Consider the following 24,593-nt stretch of genomic DNA (forward strand, 5'->3'; position numbering starts at 1 on the left):
GATGCGGGGTTAAAGTGTGCTGGCTTGCAGGGCAGAGAAAGTACCCAGCTGATTTCCTCCTCAGCTCACACCCCAGAAGGAATGCCCTTCTCAAAAAATGCCGTCTCTTCAGAAACAAAAACCATTTCAAACCGAATGTCCCTCCCTTCTACTTCCTGTGTGCCTCTGTCTTCCTGACTCTCTATGGTCTTTTCTTATGTCCACTTCCTGCCAACTGGTTGCTTGTTCCACCTCTTGACCTATGGTTGACTTTATTTTCGGTCTTTTCTTAGTATCTGCAATATTCAAGCAGAAAGATCTTGGATTAAAGGTCTGTGCTATGGCTGAGCTACACAACTAAAAACAGGTTTTTCTAGTAATACAATCTCGGGGTTCAGAGTGTGATCAAATATCTTGCAACAAGCTGGTCTGTGGTGGAGCCGTCAGAACAGACTGATGACCCAGGGATGGCTTCTTAGACTAGACTGGAGGTAACCCGGGCAACCTTGGTTCTGCTGCCGATGTTGCCTTTATTGAAATGGAGTCTGAGGGTGAGCCACGCTTAGTTTTTAGTGTTGGGTTCAGAACAATCTGGAACAATGTACTGAGCTCTGTGGGGCCTCAGCTCTGTAACCTGTAAGACTGGTAAGTTTCAACCAGAGTGGGAGTGGAGAGGACCATGACCTTCTTAGAGCTCAGTAGGCTGGGATCCTGGCCAAACCACGCTCTCTCCAACCAATACCTGCGTCTGCTTACGGAAGTCATTTTCTTTTCAGAATCTATTCTGTTAGAGACAAAGAACATATTTCACATAGTTATGAAAATTCTTTACTATTTGTGTCCACATGATTGTTGAAAAAGCGAACAGTAGTAACGTCTACTTTGGTAAAAACAGTCCCCGATCTCGGGGCTACATCCTCTGGACGGGCTTTATTCCCAGTATATCGAAGCCTTTGGCCATGACAGCAGCTGCGGCTTCACACAGGAGCATCCGCCACATGTTCACCTTCAGCACTTTCCCTGGTGAGACAGACAGACATCAACTCAATCCTCAGATCCAAAGTCATCAAATTACTGGTTGTTTTCCTGAAAGCAACCTATAGGCATCATGGGGGCCCTAACTAAGATCATCTACTACTACAAAGACAGAACGTTTATGGCTACATTTCTCCGTTAAACTGGCCGTGCTTGCTTTCCTAAGGCCCTATGTGAAGAGACTGTATACCACGCTGGTGATGGACACCCGCCCTGTTAACATAAGGACATCAACCATAGTGGGTGTTTCCACAGCAACAGCACTCAGACTCAGTGTCTGCACTACAAGCATCCTACTGGAGTGCCCTTCTCATTCATTTCCCAAGAACTGTCCAAGGATAGAGAAACAAGCGGAACGGGCACAGTTCTGCTTCTGCTCTGATCGGCCCCACTTCAAACTGTGTCACACGTGCTACAGCTTGCTATGGAATTCCTTGGTTTCTGCACACATGACCTGCTGGCACCCCTCCCCAAGACGACAGTGGACGAGACTCTTACCGGTTTGCCGATCTTTCTCCACACAGTAGCAGCTGTCATAGAACTCTGTGAAAGTGGTTGCCAGCTCATAAATGTAATCACAGAGAGTGTGGAGAAACAGGTCATCTAAGATCTTCTGTAGGATCTCGGGGAACCGTAAAATGCACCGTCCCAGTTTCCACTCCTTCTCGTGGTCCAAAATGATCTTGGTTTCCCGAGCTGCTTTCTGCAGCATTTCCTCATCGATATTGGCCAGGCGCGCAATGGACCTGAAATACCAGGTAAGCACCCCCCGGTCAGGCACAGGCTCTTCTCACACAATCTAGTATGACTGACTGGAAAATACCAGCAATTAAAATAGACTATCAGCCCAGTGTGATGGAGCCGACCTGTAACCCCAGCACTTGGAAGAGAGGACCACAGTCAGAAGCTCTCCTGGGACACACACATACATGCATATCAAGACCCGGCTCAAAAACCGGAACAATAAAGACACCATTGTGGAACCATCATCCCGATTCCTCACATACGGTCTGAGCAGTCACCTGATTCTGGTGAAGGCGTACAGTAGGTAGGCAGCTGTGTTCCCTCTGTCGTCCAGCATCTTGTCAAAGGAGAAGATGTAGTCATTCAGGCGATTATGAGAAAGGTCGGCGTATTTGATGCAGCCATATGCAACGGATGTCTGAGCTGCCTTCAACTCCTCTTCAGTTAAGACCTTTGGGAAAACAAATACTTAGCTGGTCCCGGGGTCTCACAAGTAGGAGACCGAGTCCACAACACTGGTTAGTACCTACTTCATGCTATTTCTGGGGTGGAAGATTTCTTATTAACACATGGGAGGTGGAGATGGGAGGATTTCTGCATGTCCCAGACCAGCAGGGCTACAGAGGCCCTGTCTAAAGGCATGCAAACCCCCAAGGATTTCTGACTGACTATATCATATCCTGGCTTGTGGCAGATTTACTCTTCACTGAGACACTTACTTGTAAAAGGTTGTAAAGCAGGCCATCAAAGTTGGGAGGATAAAGTGGAGTAACTCTACAGAAATTAAGCTAGAACTGACCCGGAACCTTCTTTGCAGACCGAGGTAGCCAGACAGGCTGGGCTGTGTCAGTCCTCCTTACCTGTCCTCGGCAAGCTCACTACTGACCCTGCCAGGTAAGAAGTGCTCACTGGTGCAACAGCAGCATGACTGCTGTGGGCAAACAAGGGCTGTCTGCTTGGACCTGAGGAGGCTCGCTCCACACGGTGCTGGATGCTGCGGCCAGGCCACAGTCTTAAAGCAGCAGCCGTGGGCACTGTTTTGCTAAATGGACATGCTGTGGCCATCCCGTTACCTTCTACATACTGGTTTGTGCCCATACATGAGTGTTGTTGGCTTTGGTCAGAAAAGCCTCTTTTCAAAGTCTGCCAGTTACAGCAGAGACTGAGTAACGCTCAGGATGCACCCCGCTCCTTATGAGCTCAGGAAGAGAAAGGCTTACAAGGCCCCTCCAGGCCCAGGAGCTACCGGCAATTAACAGTTGCTGGGGGTGGTGGTGGTGGTGCAGCCACTGCTGACTTGCTATGCTCCTAGCAAGTAACCCTAATCCACTGGTTCAATCCCCACAAAAGATGATTCAAGATAATCCATAAACTCCATCTACACATTTCTGAGCTTGTTCAACAGATAATGTAATTTTAGAATTAAAATGTTTCCCATCCACATCAATTTAGTCAAACCAAAGTAGCAAACAACTGTGTACTAAATTCAGTCACTTGGAGTCCTATTATCAGGGGGTGGGGGTTGGAGACAGCAGCACGTGGGTCCAACCCTGCTAGTGGGAGCTGGGTCACGAGAGAGGCCTTTCCCAACCTGGCAACAATGTAGATTTTAAAGCTGTAGCGCTCTCAACATATGATACAGGCTGCACCTTGGGCCTGTGGTTAAGATCCTGTAAGGAACTCTAATCAAGCTGGCTTACAGATAAATAAGCACGAGCACACCCTGAAACTATTACAGCAATTGTGCAAATGTTTCTGTAGCTCACGTACTTAGTAAATGACATGTGACATGTTGGTTTTAAGTTAATTGATAAAATAACAGGTTGCCTGGGGGCCCTGGCCAGGCAGGTTTACACTTATGAGATACTTAAGATCATGAAATTACACATTTTACCTACTATGCAGATGACAGTGTAATGTTATGTGTGTCCATTAAGTGGCACAATGTAATTTCTAGGGCATTTTATTTCTCAAGAAAATAACTTTAAATGATACCTATTCATAACTAATTGACATATGATAGCTAAAAAATAAATGAGGTGACATGCAAATCTGCTAACTGTTTAAACAAGTAATTTAAAGGCTAAGGAAGCTTCACAAACTTAGGGCCAGCTTGGCCGGCACAGCAACGCAAAAAACAGTACCCAAAACAAAGCAAGGCAGCACACAGACCTATACTCCAACGGAGAAGAATGTGTACAGTGCAGATTGCTTATCAGACAGGGTCGCAGGTAACTCAGGCTCTCCCGAAAGAGTCATGTGACCTTGACCCCCTGGTCCTTCTGCCTCCAGCGGCTAAAAGCTGGTACTGCAGGTATGTGCCTTGCAATGGGGATCATACCTAGCCAGGGTCACTCATGCCACATCCCAAGAGTATTCTTTAAACAGTGTTTCTAAGAAAGGAATAAAAGCCAGGTGGAGAGGGGCTGGTGTGAGAAAGGATTTCACACGGTAGAAAGGAATTATCCTTAAGTTGACGGGATAGTTTGACAATATGAGGAAAGAAACAGTAAACCAAAATCCTGAGCAAGCTCTAAGGGATCAGAACAACCTGGATACGGCATGGAAAGGACGCATCACCCACACCCAGTTCTTGACATCTAGTCTTGCTATGTAGTTTTGGAACTCAGAACCAGGCTGGCCTTGCACTTCTGCAATCCTCCTGCTTCTGCCTCCCACAATTGCAGGTCTTGTGCCACCATGACTGATCTTTTTTTTTTTCTTTTCTTTTCTTTTTTTCAGAGTTGGGGACTGAACCCAAGGCCTTGCGTTTGCAAGTGCTCTACCACTGAGCTAAATCCCCAACCCCATGACTGATCTTAAATACTGGTCTTCTTAATTCTAAAAATGTTTTCTATTTTTGAGGCAGGGTCATCCTATGTAGTTCAGGCTGGCCTGAAGTCTGCTCTTTTCTCAGCCTCCTCAGCAGCTGCTGGGATCACCAGCCTATGCTACACAGACACTCTGCTAAAATGGTACCACCATTCATTCATTTCTCACCCCCTCTCCAAGACAGGGTTTCTCTGTGTATCCTTGGCTGTTCCGGAATTCCATCTGTAGATGAGGCTGTCCTTGAACTCAGAGATTGCCTACCTCTGCCTCTGTTGTGCTGGGATTAAAGCCATTGCCCGGCGGCTGTACCACTGTTTACATACTGAGTAAGTTCTACACTCACACTGGCTGGGAAAGAGCATCACTCTGAGTTCACAGCCAGCTTGGGCTACAAAGTAAGCTCCTCCCTCAGAAGACAGACTATGTATGCCTGGCTTCAAGGGTTCCAGCTTTAGTGACACTAGCTTTCCATCTACAAGAATGTCTATGTAACTGTCACTGTCCCTTTTCTGTTACACTTACAATTCACTTGACAAATTGGCCTGACCAGGTCACAGTGAGACCCCATCCCACCCTCCCTGACCAAGCAGAACTCTGAAATGCTCTTGTGTGAAGAAAGGTCTTACCACTGCCCAGATTGGTTTTGAACTCTTACACCCAAGTGACTGTAACACTTCCATCTCCTGAGCATTGAGACTGCTGGTTTATATACCACACTGGTACACACACCACACTGGCTTTCTTACTGTTTCTGAAGGTTTGTTTACATTATCTGTCTGTACCATATCCTAAATCACCTCCAATCCAAAGTTTCACAGGACCAGTAAAGGTCTAAGTTGGTCAACACAATGAAAACCTAGAGGCCACCAGTCTCAGGCCAACTTGTGCAAAACAGGAACATGCCAGACTCTGGCATCTGGGGAGGAACTTTTGGCGACACTCACAATGTACTTTCAATATTTTCTTAAGTCAATGGGGTTCTGCTAGCTACGTGCTCAGCTGTGTCGGAGACCCTCCTTCTGGTGAAGCATGAATTTGGACACAGAATATCCAAAGGCATGGAACTCAGTACAGAGAGCTGCCTGGAGTCTGCTGTGCAGCGTCTTGTGGAGAACCACTGACAGAATTCACATTCTATAGGGAACTAACCCTTAGCAGGTCCTGTCTCTAAACCCTCACCTACAGGAAAGAACCTAATTGTCTGAAACCAAGAAAAACACGGAATTACATGACATCTGCAGAAACATTTAGAATACCTGTAAAGTGGAAGATTAGTAGTTCAAGGTTGGCCTCAGATATATATATGGCGAGTTAATAAAAATACAAAAGAGCTTCATAGTAACTTAAGCTTGCCTGCCACAAAACTGTGACACTATGAAAGAAACTGAAGACACTGCATGTTTACTGATTATAAGAATCAGTATTATTAAAATTCATTGTAGCTGCAGTAGCCGTAAGGCCAGAACTTGGGAAACAGGCTGAACACTGAGATCAAGATCCATCTGGGCTGGCTCTAAAGGGAGACCCTGCTACAAAACCTCAACATATCCATGCTACTTAAAACCATCCTGAGAGCAGGGGGTGTAGTGGAGAGAGGATCTGGAGGGACATTTTTTAGTGAAAATGAAAAGTTCTGAGATAGAAGGGCTCTTGAATGTTTTCACCATAAACTAACAGCAGTGTTAGACGTTTAACTTATACATGCCATAAAACCACTCTAGGAGCGAGGTAGGCATGGCGGCACACACCGTAATCCCAGCATCTGGGAGGGAGGGGTAGGCATATCAGGAGTTGAAGGTAACCCTGGCTGTATGGGGAGTCTGAGACCTCCTTGGGCTACTCGAGATTCTACCTCACAACAAAAGTCACACGGCTTTTGTCCTCCCATAAAGTACAATTTCTAAGTGTTCAAATTAAACAGAAGCAGAACCACAGCCATACTAACAAAGGGGAAGCAGCGCTCTGTAACAACCAGGAATGCCTTGGCCCCCAAATACGACTCAGGGCAAATGTGCCGATAGATAGCCGTGTCCTACCTTGTCTCTCTCTTTCTCCTTCAGCTTGTCCATGGACCGTCTCAGTCCTTCTTCCAGCAGGTCCATGAGGCGCACAGTTTCACCTGAACGTGTTTTAAATTTCTTCCTAAAAGAAGTTTAAAGACAAAAAATTCTGAGTTAGATTTTTCAATTTAAAAATCCTTGAAAATGAGGGTTTGAGAGATCGACAGAAAGCTGCCTGGAGTTATCTTGGCAATGTGGTCAAGATGACTACCAGGAAACTGCTTCCCAATGTGTCTCACCTCACAGCGTCCTGCCCTGCCTGCCCCGCATCTGAACTCTGTCCTTAACTTCCCTTTACTGGTGAAAATTTGTATGCATCCTACAGGGTGGGAGACGGCTCAGCACTGAGGAACACCGGCTGCTTCCAGAGGACTCGGGTTCAGTCACCAACCCCGTGTGTGGCAGCACACGACTGCCTGACATCCTACGCAGGATTTCACGGGTACCGCACAGGCACATGCAAATGAAAAATCTAACTAGCTCACTGTCCTGGAATACAGGATGTCGCTTAAATGTTCTGCTTTTTCAGAAAAGTTACTAAAAACCAAACCCACCACACTTGCTTCTTCACTCGGCAGGCCAGCAGGTTCTTTACTGGACTAATATAACTAAACACTGCCTGGCAGACAGCAAGCCAGCCATATTAATACAGAAACGTTTTGTGCCTGGGTGTTGAATATAAACATCTGACTATATTTACCTCTGTATTTCAAAAAAGGAGGGAAATGATTGAAAGAAAGAAAGCAACAGAGTGGACATCATTAACTACAGGCTTGCTAATCTTTATAAAATGAAAGCAGTGAATCTTAATGCAACTGGGATCTCAATGACTCACACTTTGCCTACACTGCCACGCAACCTGGGTGAGACCAAGCCCAGCCTGGGTGGAGGAGGCGCAAACCCTTCTGTAATTTAACTGCGGTTGCCCGCAACATATTGTCCTTGTGGGAGAGCTAAGTCATGGGGAGAGTGGTTTAGCCACATTACACAGCATGGTAGAGACCTCTCCTCTCCTTTTTAGTTCTATTTCAGGAATGCTGGGACACGGCCACTTACTTGTCTTCTCCTAGGACCACACCAAATCCAACGTGGGCCACTCGAGTAACTTTAGGGTCATACCAACCAATCATTTGAGCAGCGGCAAATATTGTCTGGAAGTGTGTAGCCTACAAAGAGTAGAAACAGAATGATGCTTGTTAGGCCACTAATAAAAAAAGATGCCGGGCTTCTGTGCTCAGTGACCACACGACAATCTTGTTAGGCGAGTGTTATCATAAAAGTTCTATTCCCCAGATGTGGCCACCAAGGAGCAAGAACAACAATAACAGTTTCTACATTCAGGTCTTAAAAGAGGCCAGGCAGGTACACTGATCACACCTGTGATCTCCGTGCCTCAGAACCTGAGAATCAAGAGTCGTAGGTCACATTCAGCATATGTAGCCAGTGCTGAGGCCAGCCTAGGTACATGTCTATATGAGACCATGTCTCAGCTTTAACAAGAAGTAGAGGCACCTCAGTGCCAGGACACTGGCCTACCACATGCAAAATGCAGGATGCTTGCTCACGGAGCAAACACAGCACAGGGCGGATAGCTCTATTTTCATCTAGAAAGGTGGGATTTCAAGTATGAGGTCAAATGGGCTACATGACATCTTATTTCACAACAAAAGTCACATGGCTTTTGTACTTCTGTAAGGTACAGCTTCTATGTCAGTATCTGTAACTGGGCTCTAGACAAATCTGCTAACTTACTTGTCCATTGTCCACCACATAAATAATCTTATTTGCTTTTTCTTCAAATAGCCTCTGTTTGATGGCAGCCAGGTCAGAGGTGTCGTAAGTGTAGCCCCCATCTGATTTCACTATTGTTAATGGTACAGAACACCCAGGCACGAACACAATTTTCCTGCCATCATCCACCTGCACAAACCCTAGCAACAAAGAAACAACAAACCAAAACAAATGAACCTTCATTAATAATGGGAAAAGAGCCCTCCTGCAACCAGAATCCTACTTTGTTCTAGGATGACATAAATACTTGGTCATTCTATGAATATTTTGCTTTTTTTTTTTTCTTCTTTTTTTCGGAGCTGGGGACTGAACCCAGGGCCTTGTGCTTTCTAGGCAAGCGCTCTACCCCTGAGCTAAATCCCCAACCCCGAATTTTTTGCTTTTTAACAATTAAGTTTATACTTTTTGTGTGTGAGAGAATGTGGGTAGTCGAGGCACTACACTGTGAACGTGGAGGTCAGATGACACCTTTTGGGGGCTGATATTCTTTCTACTGCATGGGTCCCAGGGACTGAACTCCGGCCACCAGGTTTGCTAGCTCTAACCAGCAGGACCATCTCACCGGCCCTCTGAGCATCTTAACAGACAATTGTGATTGTCCCCACATGACCTACTACTATAAATCTTGGGAAATGGCTATGGCCCAGGCTGACTTCAGGGCACAAGTCAAATAGGAGGGCAAGAGTCTGCACTCACACTACATCTGGCTAAACTCTAACACAACACCTCAATGGAAGAACCATCCAGCAGGCGAAATATCAACATTTGTGCTTTGCTTTCTTTCTGGGTAGAGCCATAACTTTCCTCTGAAAGGAACGTAAGGGTTCAATCAATGCTGGGGTGGGAGTGTTTATCATCTTGGTCTACATATTTAATTCAAAGCCAGCCAGGGCTGCAAAGCAAGACCGTGTATCTAATATGCACAAGGAGTTCATCCTTGACGGAGTAATGCGAGTTTTAGCCTAGGGACATGCTCTTTCAGGGACAGAGTGGTAGCTGAAATTATGTAAAAGTGTACAGACAGAATAAAGTATCTCCCGTATTTAACACCTCTGCCCGCTGAAGCCGTGGGATGAGCTTATGGTTGTCACAATTATTATAAAATCTTTCATCTCTACTTTTGACAACTTCTAAGTTCCAGTCATGTAAGTTTAAAAAGGGAAATGCCTACCTTTATCTTCAAATTCCTTTACAATATCCTTCATCCTATCTTGATAGAAGGATTCTCCTCTTTCTATCAAAGTGATGTCCAGTGCATCATAGATTTTATTAAACTCTAGAAAATACACCGAATTCAGTAAATGAACAAACATTTAAGCAAAAGGGGGAAAACACAACATTCAGAAAAGTTGTTATCTGAAACAGCAAAAAATTAATTACACTGAGTATGAACAATACAGAAGGCAGAGGCAGACTGATCTTAGAGGCCAGTGTGGGCTACACAGTGAGTTCCAGGACGTCAGGGCTATGCAGAGACTCTGTAAGGGGGGTGGGGTGGGGTGGGGTGCAGTATTAAACTACAACACTTTAATGCCTTAAAACCTAGGCTGCAAAGCAATCAATTATCTCCTTGTAAAATACCTCTGGCTACTTTCATTTATTTACCTTTCAAAGTGACCTTTTGTCAAGCCAAACATGGTGGCAAATGCCTGTAATCTCAACATATGAGAGGCAGAGGCACACAGCTCTTGTTTCAAAAACAAAGGAAAAATAAGGGTGAAATTAACAGTGAATTCCATGAAAGATTTGATTTGATCCTTGGAACCCATGTAAAAACCTGGACGTGTGGGCTGGAGAAATGGCTTGGCAATTAAAAGTGTACACTAGACCTAAAGTCGGTTCCCAGGAGGCTCCAAAGACCTAACACTCCAGTTCCAAGGGCTCCAGCAGCCTCCCCTGGTCACTACATCAATGTGCAGAAACACACGTGTAACTAAAACAGACTCTGCAGAGGTTCACTTGTCCTCTGAGCTCCATGCGGGCTGTGTGTGGCATACACAGGCCTGCACTTACACTATTAATTTAGAAAGGTATATGGGAAGTTTGAGGAACAGGCAAAGGAAACTCACCTTCCCTGGACACATCACAGATGAGATTCCAGGCTTTCATGATATCTGGGTTTTTACTCTGCAGCAAAACGACACACTGATAGGCTCGCTTCTTAAACTCCTCCTCGGCATCAAACCTCTTCTTAGATTCCTGTTTTAAAAAAAATATGATCTAAATCTGTAGTTCTAGATGAAGAATGTATTCACTGCCGTTATGTACCACACCACAAAAAATAGACAACGGAGAACACCACAAGTAGTCTACACCAAAGCCAAGAGTGCTGTGCACGTCCCCGAAAAGGAAAGCAAGCAAACCAGCCACTGTAGGTGGGCGTGGTGGTGCACACTTTTAATCCCAGCACCAAGGAGGTAGAGGCAGGTGGATGTCTTGGAGTTCGAGACCAGTTTGGTCTATGCAGTGAGTTTCAGACCAGTTAGAAACACAGAGACACCCTGTCTCCAAAACCAAAACCCAACCCAATCCAACCAACAGGAAAACATCCCTGGAGTTCAGAAGTCAGATAGGGCTGACCTGGAGAGACAGCTCAGTGGATACAGAGCCTGTCCTGAAAGTGTGAGACCCAGAGTTTGGTCTCCAGAACCCAAGCTAAGCCAGACAGCCCCGACAGTGTTCTATAATTTGTAATTCTGTAGAGATGGGAGCCTCTGGGGAAACTGGCTACCCTAGATAAAATTGGTGAGCTCCAGGGTCAACAAGAGACCTTATCTTAATAAACAGTGATCCAGGAAGATACCAGATGTTAACTCAAGCCTACATACACACACACAAGCTGACACAGTAGTTCCTGCTTATAATCTTAGCAGTTCAGGTAGAGAAAGGATGATCTTGAGTTCAAGGTCACCCTCAGCTTCATAGCAGTTAAAGTCAACCAGAATTCCACAAGGTCATTTCAACAAACAAACCCAGAACCATAAAGAACACACAACCCCCCCCCCAAAGCCATGCCCCCCAATTGTTGAAGTGAATTGAGATACAGCTCACTGTTAAAAGGGTGGCCTAGCATAAGAAGCATTGGTTTGGACCCAAGCCCTAGAGGACAGGAGAATACAAACAAAAACCAAAAAACAGATTAACATGACACACAGCATGCTAATTCATAAGTAATTAAATGTAACTCTTCTTTCTTTTCTAGTTTTCAAGACAGTGTTTCTTTGTGTTCCCTGGCTGTCCTGACTACCACCACCTGGCTTAAAATTAATTTTTTCTTAAAAAACACACAACTTTTACATTTTCTTAAAAATACACAAGCATGATGGCTTCTACTTGTAACCCTAACACTCTGGAGAAGTCAGAGTGCCAAGTTTACAGGGCAGCCTGGTCTACAAACTGTCCCCAAATCAAAACCAAACCACGAAACCCTTCAGTCTTAATTGCACATGCTTTCTCACTTCAGGGTATTTCCCTGGCATTTCTTTGCAAATGCATCTTTCAAGAACAACTAGGGGGCTGGAGAGATGGCTCAGCGATTGAGAGCACTGACTGTTCTTCCAGAGGTCCTGAGTTCAATTCCCAGCAACCACATGGTGGCTCACAACTGTCTGTAATGGGATCTGATGCCCTCTTCTGGTGTGTCTGAGGACAGCTACAGTGTACTTGTACATGATAAATAAATAAATCTTTAAAAAAAAAAAAAAAAAGAACAACTAGGGCTGGTAAGATGGTTTAGTGGGTGAAGGAGCTTGCTACCAGGCAAAGCGTGTGAGTTCAATATCCAGGACCCACACAGTAGCAGAAAATTGACTCCCACAGCTATCTTCTTGCTTTCTTGGGTACCAGGACACATGTGTGCATTACCCCCACTCTAGGCATACGAAATGAATAAACTTTAACCAAGAGATACTGGAAAAATGACCTCATTACCGAATTTTAGCAATGTACTGTAAAATCACACTTATATTAGCAAACCTGTTTTATTATATATCCAAAAGCAATTCTAACACAACTATTTTTAAGTTCTGTAGTTACTTTGCTGATTTTCAAAATTTCCTAGAAAACACTGGATTAAAAAGCAAACAGTGGTTTGCAAACCAACCACTGTTTGCTTCCTATCTAGTAACCTAACTCTTTGTTCATTTATCATAAGAAAAACAACTTTGAACACACACCTCTGTATGTACAATGGTGCTTTCTGGGGAAGAGTCACAGAAAATGAATAGTAGATGAATAAAAACTTTGGTATGCCAATTCAGCAGAACTCCATTATGAGTAACCATTCAACCCAGTCTTGAAAACCAAAATAAAAAAAAATGAAGAGAGTAGCCATGCAATGAAACAATAAGATGTTAAGTGTGCAGAATACAGAACTCAGATTAATGATTAATAGTTGTATATGGGTCAAAGAAAACTGAAAAATCACTGTGGTGAATTAATCTGTCTGTTCATTCACATGTTTGTCCTTGAAGGCAGGGCTGGACTCAGACCCTTCCCTGCGGCTGAGGCTGACTTTTAACTCCTGACCCTTCTGTCTCCACTGCCTGCAGTGCTGATCAGGCATCTGCCTCCACACCCAGGCATAGGCTGGATTTCCAAACTGCTCTGCAAGCCGGCACACTGCTCCAAGACGCTTGCTGCTGAGCCAGAGTCCAACCCAGCTCCCGAGAGGTGAGAAAACTGCCATGAGTTAAAGGCCAGCCTGGGAGACGGTGAGTTCCAGGTTAGCCCGGGCTACAGGGACGCCATTCCAGAAGAAACCAAACCGCACCTACACTACCATGCACAGCATACACCGATAACAAAGCCAGGACGTGAAGCAGTGGAGGACAACGATTTCTATGTCCACACCCAAAACAGTGGCCCACAGGGGGGCTGTTTTCAACCCCACAAAACCAAGATGGATCCAGGAGCACAAAAAGAATCCATTTTCCCCCCTTTATTTTGTTTTTGTGAGAGAGGGTTTCTCTGTTGCCCAGGGGTCCTGAACTTGCTTTGTAAATCGCCAACCTGGAACTAAGAGAACCGCCTGCCTGTACCACCACTGCCGGGTCACAATTCAGTAAGAAGAGGACACTGGATCCTCCAGTGGAGTTAGAATTCGGAGCCACCTGCTGTGGTACTGGGAACCGACCTCGGGTCCTCTGGAAGAGCAGTATGCGCTTTAAACCAACAAACCACCTCTCCAGCCCAATTTGTTAAACAAAATTTCAGTCCACGGTAAATAAATTCAAATGTGGCTTTGGATTTCCTTTGGCGCAGATATATAACACAATGACAATGCCAAACCTTATAAAAGGCCTGAAGATCCCCAATAGGAGGTGAAACTGTCAGATAATCTGGAAACTTATCCTGCAGGTGAGCGATGAGCATGCCAAACTGGGTCCCCCAGTCTCCTACGTGGTTTAACCTGTACCAACCAGAGAACAGGACTCAAACACTGTGAAGATTCCATCAGAAGCCACCACACAGAAGTGCCAGCCCAGCGCCTTGGGAAAAGTTGCTTATGTAGCTGTTTCCTCAAGTAGATTGCTACCTGACAAAGTGAAGCCCTGGGCTTACAGCCATTCAATTCCGTGTAGCCAGCGACACGTTGACTGTGGTTGAGAACTTTAGACATACTGAATAAGTACATCTCTAATAATGGGCTATACACTGTGTGTAATACAGCTAACCAAGAACATCATGGCCAACAGTCAGTGCCACCAAGCCTAAAGACCCGAGTTCAATCCCCGGAAGGACCTTTACAAGCATCACCCCCAATGCCTTTAGCTAATGTCCCAGCACAGACCTCTGAGGACGGCCTGCTTACCACTATGCTTTCTCCTCCTACCCAGCTTCTTTACTACCAGAGCGATCTTCTGCATCACACTGCTCCACTAGTTAGAACAGAATCCCAGGCTTAGACCATGGCCTACGAAGCCCAACATGTCCGTCTCTAGGCCTTTCTGACTGCTACACGGTAACGTAAGTTCTTATGTGTGAGGCCCGCAGGCAGTATCTGTGGGGGCTGGTTAGATGGCTCAGCGGCTAAGGATACCCACAGCTCTGACAGAGGACCTGGGTTCAGTTCTCAACTGCCCTAACTATACAGTTACAGGTAAATCCAATGCCCTCTTCTAGCCTCTGTGGACACTACATGCATATAAACTCATATAGGAATGTAAACATAAAAATAATTAAGATTTTTGGTTGTTTTTTATTTTCCTAAGACAGGGTCTCTGGGACTGGAGAGATGGCTCAGTGGTTAAGAGCACTGACTGCTTTCCAGAGGTCCTGAGTTCAAATCTCAGTAACCACATGGTGGTTCACAACCATCTATAAGATCTGATGCCCTCTTCTGGTGTGTCTGAAGACAGCTACAGTGTACTCATATATAATAAATAAACGAATCTTTAAAAAAAAAAAAAAAAAAAAGACAGGGTCTTGTGATGTGGCTCTGGGCATCCTACAGTTCACTATGTAGACTAGGCTGGCCTCAAACTCAGTTTTACCTCTCTAGTGCCTTTCCCCCTATGCACTGATTTTGTTATTTTTTTTAAGTAATAAATCTTAAAAAAAAAAAAAAAAAAAACCAACCTGTGGAACGAATAGAGTTGTATCTTTGGTTCCACTGGAAGTTAACAAAAAGGATATTAAAAAAGTTCCGATGTAGAATGGAGAGCAGGGTATATGTTTATAAGACCCATTTTACTTGTGCACACGTGTGTCTAACTGTGGGTGTGTGCACACGCACACGGAACCCTCTGGAGCGGGAATCACAGGCAGCTGTGAGTCCTACCGTGTGGGTATCAGGGACTGAGCTGGGGTCTTCAGCTTTAACCCTGCAGCCATCCTCCCAGCCCCCAGGATGTATTTTTCAAAGCTTCCTGGGTAGGTGACTACGAAACAGAACTGAGCTTTTGAGCTAGTGTCAAAGAAACTTCAAAAATGGGATGTATCATTTTTAATAGAAATTTCCAAACAAATGCAAGGGGACACACCTTAGCACGTTGTATCCTGCAAACTCAAAGAGGCGGCTCATACTTTCTCCTATGATGGTCGACCTGAGGTGGCCAACGTGCATCTCCTTAGCTATGTTGGGAGAGGAGAAGTCAACTATCACCTGAAAGAGAAAAAAGAGTTTTAAGAGAGGGCATATCATGCTAACACTTAATAATGTCAGACTTAGTCTAGGCTATCATTCACATCTACTAGATTTTCTTGTGGCTCTAATAGCATATTAACTGATTAAGAATCAAGTTAATGTATACAAATTACTGTTCAAGTATACCATTCAGCAGTATCTGCTTAAGTACCAGTCATGAGCCTTAAATATCTATGAAATAAGATTAAAAATTATAAAGCACACAGAAATCTGCTTCCCAGTTACACTCCTTATCAATACACAGTGACAGCATTTGCAGGTCTAAAATACTTAGGTACCAGCACAGCACTGTACACATACCTTTTCATTCTCTCCAAGCACAGGTAGTTGAACTCCATTCACTAGGAGATTGGTTAACTGCTCTGACACAAAGTCCTTTCTCAGGTGCACATTGATGAAACCTAAACGAGAGGAGGGAGTAAAAATGATCGGTCGCCCGCTGGGATGAAGGATTTTCTCCATTTCACCTGTGTGGACTACAGAAATGTGATGTGATTGTGGCAAAACTCTTCAGGAGTCTAACAGGAACTGAGACTGTCACTCAAGTCCTAGAAATACTCAGCTTATTTCAAACCCACCCTGAACCCGGCGGCGTACTCCAGCCCATCCACTCAGCAAGTGAAGGGCCTTCTTTGTAGGCTCAGCCATCGCCTAGTCCTTTTCTGATGAAAAACTGAATCAGTGGAAGGCAAAGTAACCCATCCAAGGGCAGGCTGACGAATGGCAGCTCCTAATTTACAATCCACGTTATTTTTAACTACCTGGCTCACTACTTAGAAGTTTTCTGGGGTGGGTTGAGAGGTGGTCTTGGCTTGAATCTGGGGCCTCCCCCATGCTAGGTAAGCCTTCTCTCTACCAGTGAGCTACACTCCTACCCTCCCACTTCAGATTTTGAGACAGATGCTCACTGAATGCTTACGCTGGCCTGCACACCATGCTGCCTGAGTAGCAGGACCACAGGCATGTGCCTCTAGGCACGGCAAACTTTTTAAAAAATTAATTGTAGTAGCCATGCTAGCATAAAGCTTAAAGATCTTATTACTACACATTAGGAAAGCACTTTACCACTGAGTTACACCCTCAGACCCAGGGTTTACGTTTTAATCCATTTTAAACCTCAAAAAGCACTCATTGATATAGTTATTAAGGAAGGCGGCGTATCATACCGGGACCCGCAATTTCAACCCTGTCGATGTACTCGTTGTTTGGCAGGTGTTTAGTAATGTTTTCGGCGATTTCTCTAGGACTAACCTTCTGTTCCTTTGCCTTGAGCATCTACAACATAATGTGAGACAATACATTAACACTGGGTAGCGAGTTCTAGAGAGAGTGTGTGTGTCAATGACGAATTGTGAGCTGCGGTTTGCAACTCTCCCGAGGAAGCAAAAACCCACCCACCTACGAATGGTTAAAGCAAAGCATCATTGGGCAAAACCACGCCACACATCTATAAATCACCCTCGCCTCCCCAGCCACCTCTTCAAGGGCAGAACAAAGCGCACAGCCCCGAAGCCAGGGCCAGCACACTCACACTTTAACAGACAGGTCATAAACGGCTCAACAGAAAACTCGCAGGAGGCAAATTTTTCTCAACCCCCACACCATAGAAAGGAAACAGACACAGGCCATGTGTAGTAAGAGAGTGGGGCTCTCTGCAAGTGAGGAGTCCCTCGGCTTAAAAATGAAACGAAGCCACCAGAGCGCTGCACGCCAGTAATGCCACTGCTCAGAGGCCGAGGCAGGGCGCCTGGTGACACAGCCAGTGTCTTAAGAAACCAAAACAGAGAAGGAAAAAGGACCTGGGGCAGTGGTGGCTCACACTTCAATCCCAGCACTTGGGAGGCAGAGGCAGGCGGAGCTCTGAGTTTGAGGACAGCCTGTTCTACTGTGTGAGTTCCAGGACAGCCAGGATTGCACAGAGAAACCCTGTCTCAAAAAACCAAACCGAGAGGGAGGAGTAGGAAGGGGGGGTGGGAGGGGAAGAAAAGACTAAGTTTTTGCTCCAAAAACATCAAAGCTGTAACAAATAATTGATGGTGGTGATTGTTAGCTCCTTGAAGAAAAAAGAAAAGAAAAAAGTCATCAATGTAACCCAGGCTGCCCTTTACTTGTGGTAATTCTCCTGCCCCAGCCCCGGGAGTGATGAGATCAGGCATCTGTTGCCATGTCTGGCAATAGCTTGTTAACTTTTAATTTCACTTTCCAAATGTCTTTTAGCACATACATCAATCCGGAACATAGCAGGAAGTACCAAAACAAAACAAATACCGCTCTCACGGAGCTACACCCTGGCTCCATGTGGAAAGTGCCCCTTTCTTAAAGACACCAGAACACGCTGTTGTTTATGTTCATAGGAGGGATGGTGAATGTACGAGAATTGAGGGCCAGTCGTCAGAAACGATACATCACCTGAGAAATACCCATGGCGCTATTACATTGATAGTCTCCAAACTTGGGCTGCTGACTTGGTGTTACGACCAGGGGAGGGTTCTCCAGGTCTGGATACGCAGCCTTAATGGCACAGCCGAAGACCTCCTGCAGGCGACTGTTGATGTTGATCATGTTCTTAGTCGGCCTTTTCCTTTCTGCCTGAAGACTCTGCAGGGGAAGAGCAGCAGCGTCTCAGTGCAGCAGATGACGTCACACGTTTCCCCAAGTATGCAGATTAGAGCCAGGATGGGCACGTCGAGACACCGAGCAGGATGCCCAGACATTCCTGGGACACACTGAGGGCATCCATCAGACCGGAAATAGTGAAAAGTGGTGATGAAGAGAAAACAGAAGTGAGGCTCAGCACTAGGGACGCCAAGACAGACAGATCTCTGGGTTCAGGGCCCGCCCTGTCTGTGTGGTGAGTTCCAGGACAGCCAGGGTCACGTAGAGATCTAAGTACGAGATCACGTAGAGAAGCGAGTCCTAAACTGCTTCACACCAAGCACTCAGTGAGAACTCAGAGGACAGCAACCACTGCCACATTCTCTCCAGAACCAATCTTTTCAGGGCAGGAGAGGAGAGGAACCTAGGAAGGAACCCAGAGACAGTGCTGTACCAGAAAGACAGGCTTGGCCTTGTTAGCAAGAACCCCTGGCCCACTCCTACTTGTTAATGTAATAGCTTTTAAGTGGAGCACATTCATTTAAGATAGAATATAATTACCCTTATTATTACACATTACTCCTTCACAAAATTGTCTCTGCCATCGGCCTGCTGAATGCAGTCAAGTGTTTTACTCTCGGCACCAGCCAGTACTCCTGCCATCCCGCCTGCCATCTAAAATGCTGTCAAACACTGCTAAAAAAAGACTACAGAAAGTAAGAGGTCAGCCCGATCCAGGCCTACTAGGCCAAGCCAGTGAGACCTCATCTCAGTAAAATACAGAGAGAAAGGGAGGGGGAGCACAGGCCAGGAGGAGGTCCTGGAGTCAACCTCTTGACAGCAGTGAGTAAGCAGTCACTATTCACAGCGCATAATGAACACACTTCCTGTGTACTAAGATGTGAACCCAGAGCCTCGAGCCTGCCACAGAGTGGGAGCTCTTTAATAGAACCACTAGCTTATTGTTAATCAAAAACATCAACGCCGGGCCCAGAGGCTCACGCCGAAAATCTCAGCAGTTAGGCTGAGACAGGAGGAGCAGTCAGCTTGGGTTACACAGGAATAACCTGCCTCAAAAGGGCAATGAACCCTCTGACAGACCTGCGGTGTAAACTACTAAGGGTAGCAGTAGTTAAGTGGTATGGATGCAGCGTCAAGTTCTGGGCCATGCGCATGCTCTTTTGACTTCCATCTACATAACAAAACTGAGGGCACTGCAGTCATTACTTCCTTGTGAAGTAGTAAATGATCACAAACCAGAGGTACAAAAATGTAGAGGTCAAGTCCCACCCTCCTTGGACTTCTCTGCTACAGAATGAAAAAAAATTTACACACCCACAATTGACTGGGACAAGGTCACTTTGTACCCCAGGCGAGCCTCAAATTTACAACCATCTTCCTGCCTCAGTCTACCAAGTTATAGTCTTTGTTTTGTTTTTTCCAGATAGGGTTTCTCGGTACAGGCCAGGCTGTCCTTGAATTCAAAGAACTGCCTGTCTCTGCCTCCCAAATGCTGGAATTAAAAAGTGTGTACCACCGTGCCCAGCAAAATTATATTCTTAAACTCATCAAAAAGCCTGAAAAAATGTTAGGTCAGATACTGAAGTGGCTATTGAAGGCGGTGGTGGGGGAGCTCATGATAGCCTGAGATAAACTGTAACTGGGCTCTGTACCCGAGACATGTCAACCTCTCCAGAGTTCTAGTCAATCAGCCTTGCAGAAGGCTCAATGCGGTGAGGGTCTTTCCTGGAGCATGTGTTCTCAACAGTGTAATTCCATACCTGTTTACAAAAAGACTGCTAGCAGACACAGCGGAAAAATAACTTTGTAAAAATAAAGCTTGTACTTCGGTTGAAGTTTTTCATACCAGAAAATTAAAAATATTGACTCAGGAAATAAACAAAAAGGGCTGATTTAAATGGTTTTGTTTGTTTGTTTGCTCGTTTTGTTCTGTTTGCTTTTTTTGGTTTAAGAGTCTCAGGTTGAAGCCGGTCTAGAAATCCTGGTCCTCCCTCCTCCACCTCCCAAAGTACTAGGACACAGGCATCAGTTCTCATGCCTGCTTTAAGTTTATCAAAACTTCTGATTCGTGTTTTTCACAATCTAAAGATCGCCAATAGACAATGTCAGCTACATATAATCGTAAGTCTTAAAAATCAGTAATAAACCTTTAACTTCTTTTAAACTTGTAAGATATTGCTATCTTTTATCAATAAACACGTACACAAACACACAGAAGCCGCTGTACTTTACTTCATCCAAATGAACATTTGAATATAATCAATTTAACAACACTTTCTCCTTCCTTCCCCCCTCCCCCTCCCCTTGCCTCCAACAGAAAGTGATGGGCAGTGATTCCGGGCAGGCATCACCACACCCAGATTTGGTGCTGGGGACAGAGTCCGAGGCCTCACGGAGGCCTCACCCAGGCCTGGGGCCCTACTAGAGAGCGTGAAAGCCTGTTTTGGTTTTGGGGCAGGCTCTTGCTCTGTAGCCCAGGCTGGTCTTGCACTCACAGCGATCCTCTGCTGTGCCTTTTTGGTGCTGGGATTGCAGAAGTGAGTCGAGCTCTTGGCAATTTTTTCCTTTACCTGATTTATATGTGCAAGTCTTCTTTCTCCCATGATTCCTAGCTGGCCACGGGGCCATACTTTAGTTCTATCTCTTGGGAGACCAAGACAGGAGGACTGCCACAAGTCTGAGAGTGACAGGCTGTACAGCACAAACCACGCCAACCAGGGCCACACACCGCAAGACCTTGACTCAATCAAATTAAGCCAAAAGCACACACATTTTGCTACAACCACCTTTAGTGATGTATGCATTTGGTAAAACCTCACATAATGAACATTAGTACAAATAACAGCTTTTAAGAAAACGGATGCAGATTTCCAAAAACCTATGGGATTCTTTAACAGGGGCACTACCATGTTAGCGACTGTGTGTGATCACTACCAGTGTGGGCAGCTTTCCGTGACTACCTAAGGAAATGCGCCGAGTGGTCAGACTCTGCAGGCAGAGGTGGGGGGGGGGAGGGAAATCGGTGCGAGTTTGAGACCTGGTCTACTTAAGGCAGCTCTGGAAAGGTCAGGGCTACATAGAAACCTTGCCTCAAAAACAGTACTAAATAAGGTTTGTTTTTTATCTTAAAAACCCATAAAAAGACAGAAAAGCAGTAAAAGAAAAACGAGGCAGCAATGTTTACGAGAAGAACATTCATGAAGTGCCCGGCCTGGGTGAGGTCTCAGACTCAGCCCCCAGCACCAGATAAAACTGGGTGTGGTGGTGCAGGTGCATGCCTGCGGTCCCATCACCTTTTATTGGAGGCAAGAGAATCAGGGAAGGAAGGAAAGAAGCAAGCAGGCAAGGTATTTTAGCCAGAACCATCTAGAATGTGCCTTCTAGTTGGAGTGTGTGGCCCAAGAGAACTAGAGGAAGGCATCGAGGTGAAGCACACAATACTTTATTCCTGTGGTGTGAGCCAGCGCTATCCCCCCATCCCCACCCAACCTCTCTGGTTTTTTTAAGACAGGATTTCTCTGTGTAGCCCTGGTTGTCCTGGGCCTCACTCTGTAGACCAGGCTGGCCTTGAACTAAAGGAGCAGCCTGCCTCTGCCTTTGTACACAGACAAGCTTACTTTCACCACAGCAGCATTTCCCTTGTGTGCTTCCCTTCCTGCCTTCAGCAGCACACGAGTGCCTGACAGAGCTATCCTAGCACTGCTGATTCCAAACAGGTGAGAAGGAAATGGAGTGACACCTGTGCAATCCAGAAGGACACACACACACACACACACACACACACACACACACACACACACACACACACTCACACACGAGAACAATTACTGAGGCAACAGGCTGGGCTGTCATTAACAAACCTGAAAGGCAGGCCAAAAAAGCTCAACGTAAGCTTTTTTTTCTTTTTTTAAAAACAAAACAAAACAAAACAACATCGATAAGCAATGCTGGACTCTAAGGCTGTTCAAATGGTGGCATAGGAGTACTCACCTGTAAACCGAGAGAGAGAGAGAGAGAGAGAGAGAGAGAGAGAGAGAGAGAGAGAGAGAGAGAGACAGACAGACAGACAGAGAGAGACAGAGAAATAGAGGCAGAGAGAGAGTGCAGGGCGGAGGAGGCCCAGTCCCAAAGCCATCCTGGTCTGAATAGCGAGGCTTGGAGAGGGGAGGAGGAAAGGCAGAGAAAGTTCTGCAGCATTAAATGCAAAGAAACCCAAAAGACGTTATAAATCACGACATACAATTGTAAAACAGGCAACCTAATAGCCTAGAAGTTAAGGTATCAGCGTGTGCATTTTAAAACATCCCCGTCAACTTGCTCCTGACAAATTATTTCTTCTATGGTAGTGAAAATGGTTTAAAACAAAAAAAAAAAAAAAACACATTCCTTTGACAGCATAGGCACAGACATTGAAGAAATCTCAGCTTCCAAACCATTCTTTAAACCATTGTAATGAACCACTTGGAGGGTCCTGGGAAGCCGGCGCCTCCCCAATTTCTCCGCCTGTGTAATGAGTCCTAACTTGCTTCATGGAGGAAAACAGATTTCTAAACCAACTCCTCTTTCCAGTTCTTATAGTGCACACTTTTAGAATCTTCAGTAATCAATCAATCAAAATAAATAAAAAAGTATTGGAAGACACCCAGAGGACTCACCCTTCGAAGAATATTCAGCCTATACTTCAATTTTAAATTTTCTTCTCGTAACTGTTCCAAACTTGGAGAAGCTTCTAAGTAACTACAGTTCTTCAGCCGGTCGATCTCAGCAGTCAGAGATTTAATCTCCTTTTCCTGTAAGGGAAATACACTCTCTCCAGTCCAGTCCAGTCCAAAGGAATGCTTCCCAGATAAGGAAATCAGGTCAGTGCATCCTGATTTAGTCAGAGTACAAGTTTCTGATTTTACTACCTGTATTGCTAAGTCTTATAACTTGAACTAAAAACGAAACTAAAACAACAAAACAAACCGACAAAAATCAGTAAGACTTGGGGACTTACACACGCCAGTAGTGCTTGCCTAGAGTAGGAGTGACTCTGGGTTAGATCCCTTTCGGGCAAAAGGAGTCAATATACACTTCCATCTTTTGTCATATTCAAAATCGCTCAAGTGTCTGTCTTTACCTTTTCTGGGTCTAAATAAAATTCCCATCTCTCCAGTATCTGCTACTATAAACAGGACTGAGCAGTAAAGAGCTTGTCCATTTAACGTGTACCTCGGGGCTGCCGATTTGCATAAAGCAGTTGTTGTAACAGGGCAGACTTTGGCAAGCTGAGTTCCTAACACTCGTATCTAGGTCCGAAAAAGAAAAGAGAAAAAGGACTTGGTCCTACTTTCGTGTTTTAAAATTGTGACATTGTCCCAGACCAACGCTGGCGGCTTCTTGGGAAGTTTCTGGCTGGGTCCCAGAGCACACCTGACTGCCCCATCCTGTCCTGGGCGGCCAGCAGAGTGGGCCTCGCTGGCCACTTCAGGCCCTGAGACACCCTCTCTTCTCTGAGTGACAGTCCCACGACCCAGCCAAGAGCAAACGGCTGGCGGGGCAGCATGGTTTCAAAAGCCCGGGTCCGGGACTCCAGTCGTCGCCACCGCATGTGGAAGCCACTGAGTGCCTTGACCCGCCGCCGCCGCCGCTCCAGAGCCCTCCGCCCCAATCAGGGACAAACCTGCTGCAGCAACCGCGCGGAGCACTGAGCCACCAGACCGTCCATCCTTTCGTCAGCGACTCACATGCCAAGTAGCCGGAAGCGGAAGTGTCTGGTTTTGGCCGGAAGCGGAAATTCCTACCCTGGTCATTGTTTTCGATCGTTCAGGGCGCGCCCTCTGCTGCCCCCTAGCGGGATCCAGGAGACACTGCGAGAGAAGCCCGGAGCAGGACTAGCTGATGTTGAGGTCAGGAAAGATGCATCTCAGGCCAAAGCTACCCTGTGTTTGGACCCTCTGTCTCTCAAGGCGCAGGCATAGGCACAGAACCCATAAACCCATCCCTCTGTTTTGTTTTGATGTTTCGAGACGGGATTGCCTTGTGTAGCCTTGGCTGTCCTGGAACTCAGTAAGTAGCTCAGAGTGGCCTCGAACTTGCCTATGCCTCTTGAGCACTGGGATTAAAGGCATGCACCACCATTGCCTGGCAAACCATCCCTCTGTTGAACAATGTATGATGACTGAAAAGGAAAATATCCTCAAACTTTTGGAGACTGTCTGAAAGGGGGAAGACAAAACAGCTTTCCTTTTCTGATCTTTGTCCTTCCACCTCCCAAGGGCTACAATAACATGGATTTACCACCAAGATGGATTTAGTTCACCTTAAAATTTACTTATCTTCATCCTTAACATTAATATCAATGAATCCATGGGCTTAGTGTGCGGGTTATAGATGCCCCATATTAAATA

At 45.6% G+C, this 24,593-nt stretch overlaps 1 protein-coding gene across 1 annotated transcript; it reads right to left on the reverse strand.

Annotated features, from left to right (window-relative positions):
- Positions 1 to 791: 791 nt before the first annotated feature.
- Rars1 (arginyl-tRNA synthetase 1) lies at positions 792 to 23,972 on the reverse strand. Its single transcript, XM_032912562.1, has 14 exons — positions 23,867 to 23,972; positions 22,860 to 22,994; positions 17,998 to 18,186; positions 16,755 to 16,863; positions 15,889 to 15,989; positions 15,425 to 15,546; positions 13,731 to 13,851; positions 10,511 to 10,640; positions 9,613 to 9,717; positions 8,403 to 8,581; positions 7,707 to 7,816; positions 6,627 to 6,732; positions 2,037 to 2,209; positions 792 to 1,760 (listed from the first exon to the last, which is right to left on the reverse strand). Exons 1-14 carry the CDS (start codon positions 23,909 to 23,911, stop codon positions 1,427 to 1,429), a joined length of 1,959 nt encoding a protein of 652 aa, XP_032768453.1. The 5' UTR covers positions 23,912 to 23,972; the 3' UTR covers positions 792 to 1,426.
- Between the last annotated feature and the right edge of the window lie 621 nt (positions 23,973 to 24,593).

The sequence above is a fragment of the Rattus rattus genome, chromosome 9 (genome assembly GCF_011064425.1).
Source record: "Rattus rattus isolate New Zealand chromosome 9, Rrattus_CSIRO_v1, whole genome shotgun sequence".
Classification (NCBI taxonomy): domain Eukaryota; kingdom Metazoa; phylum Chordata; class Mammalia; order Rodentia; family Muridae; genus Rattus; species Rattus rattus.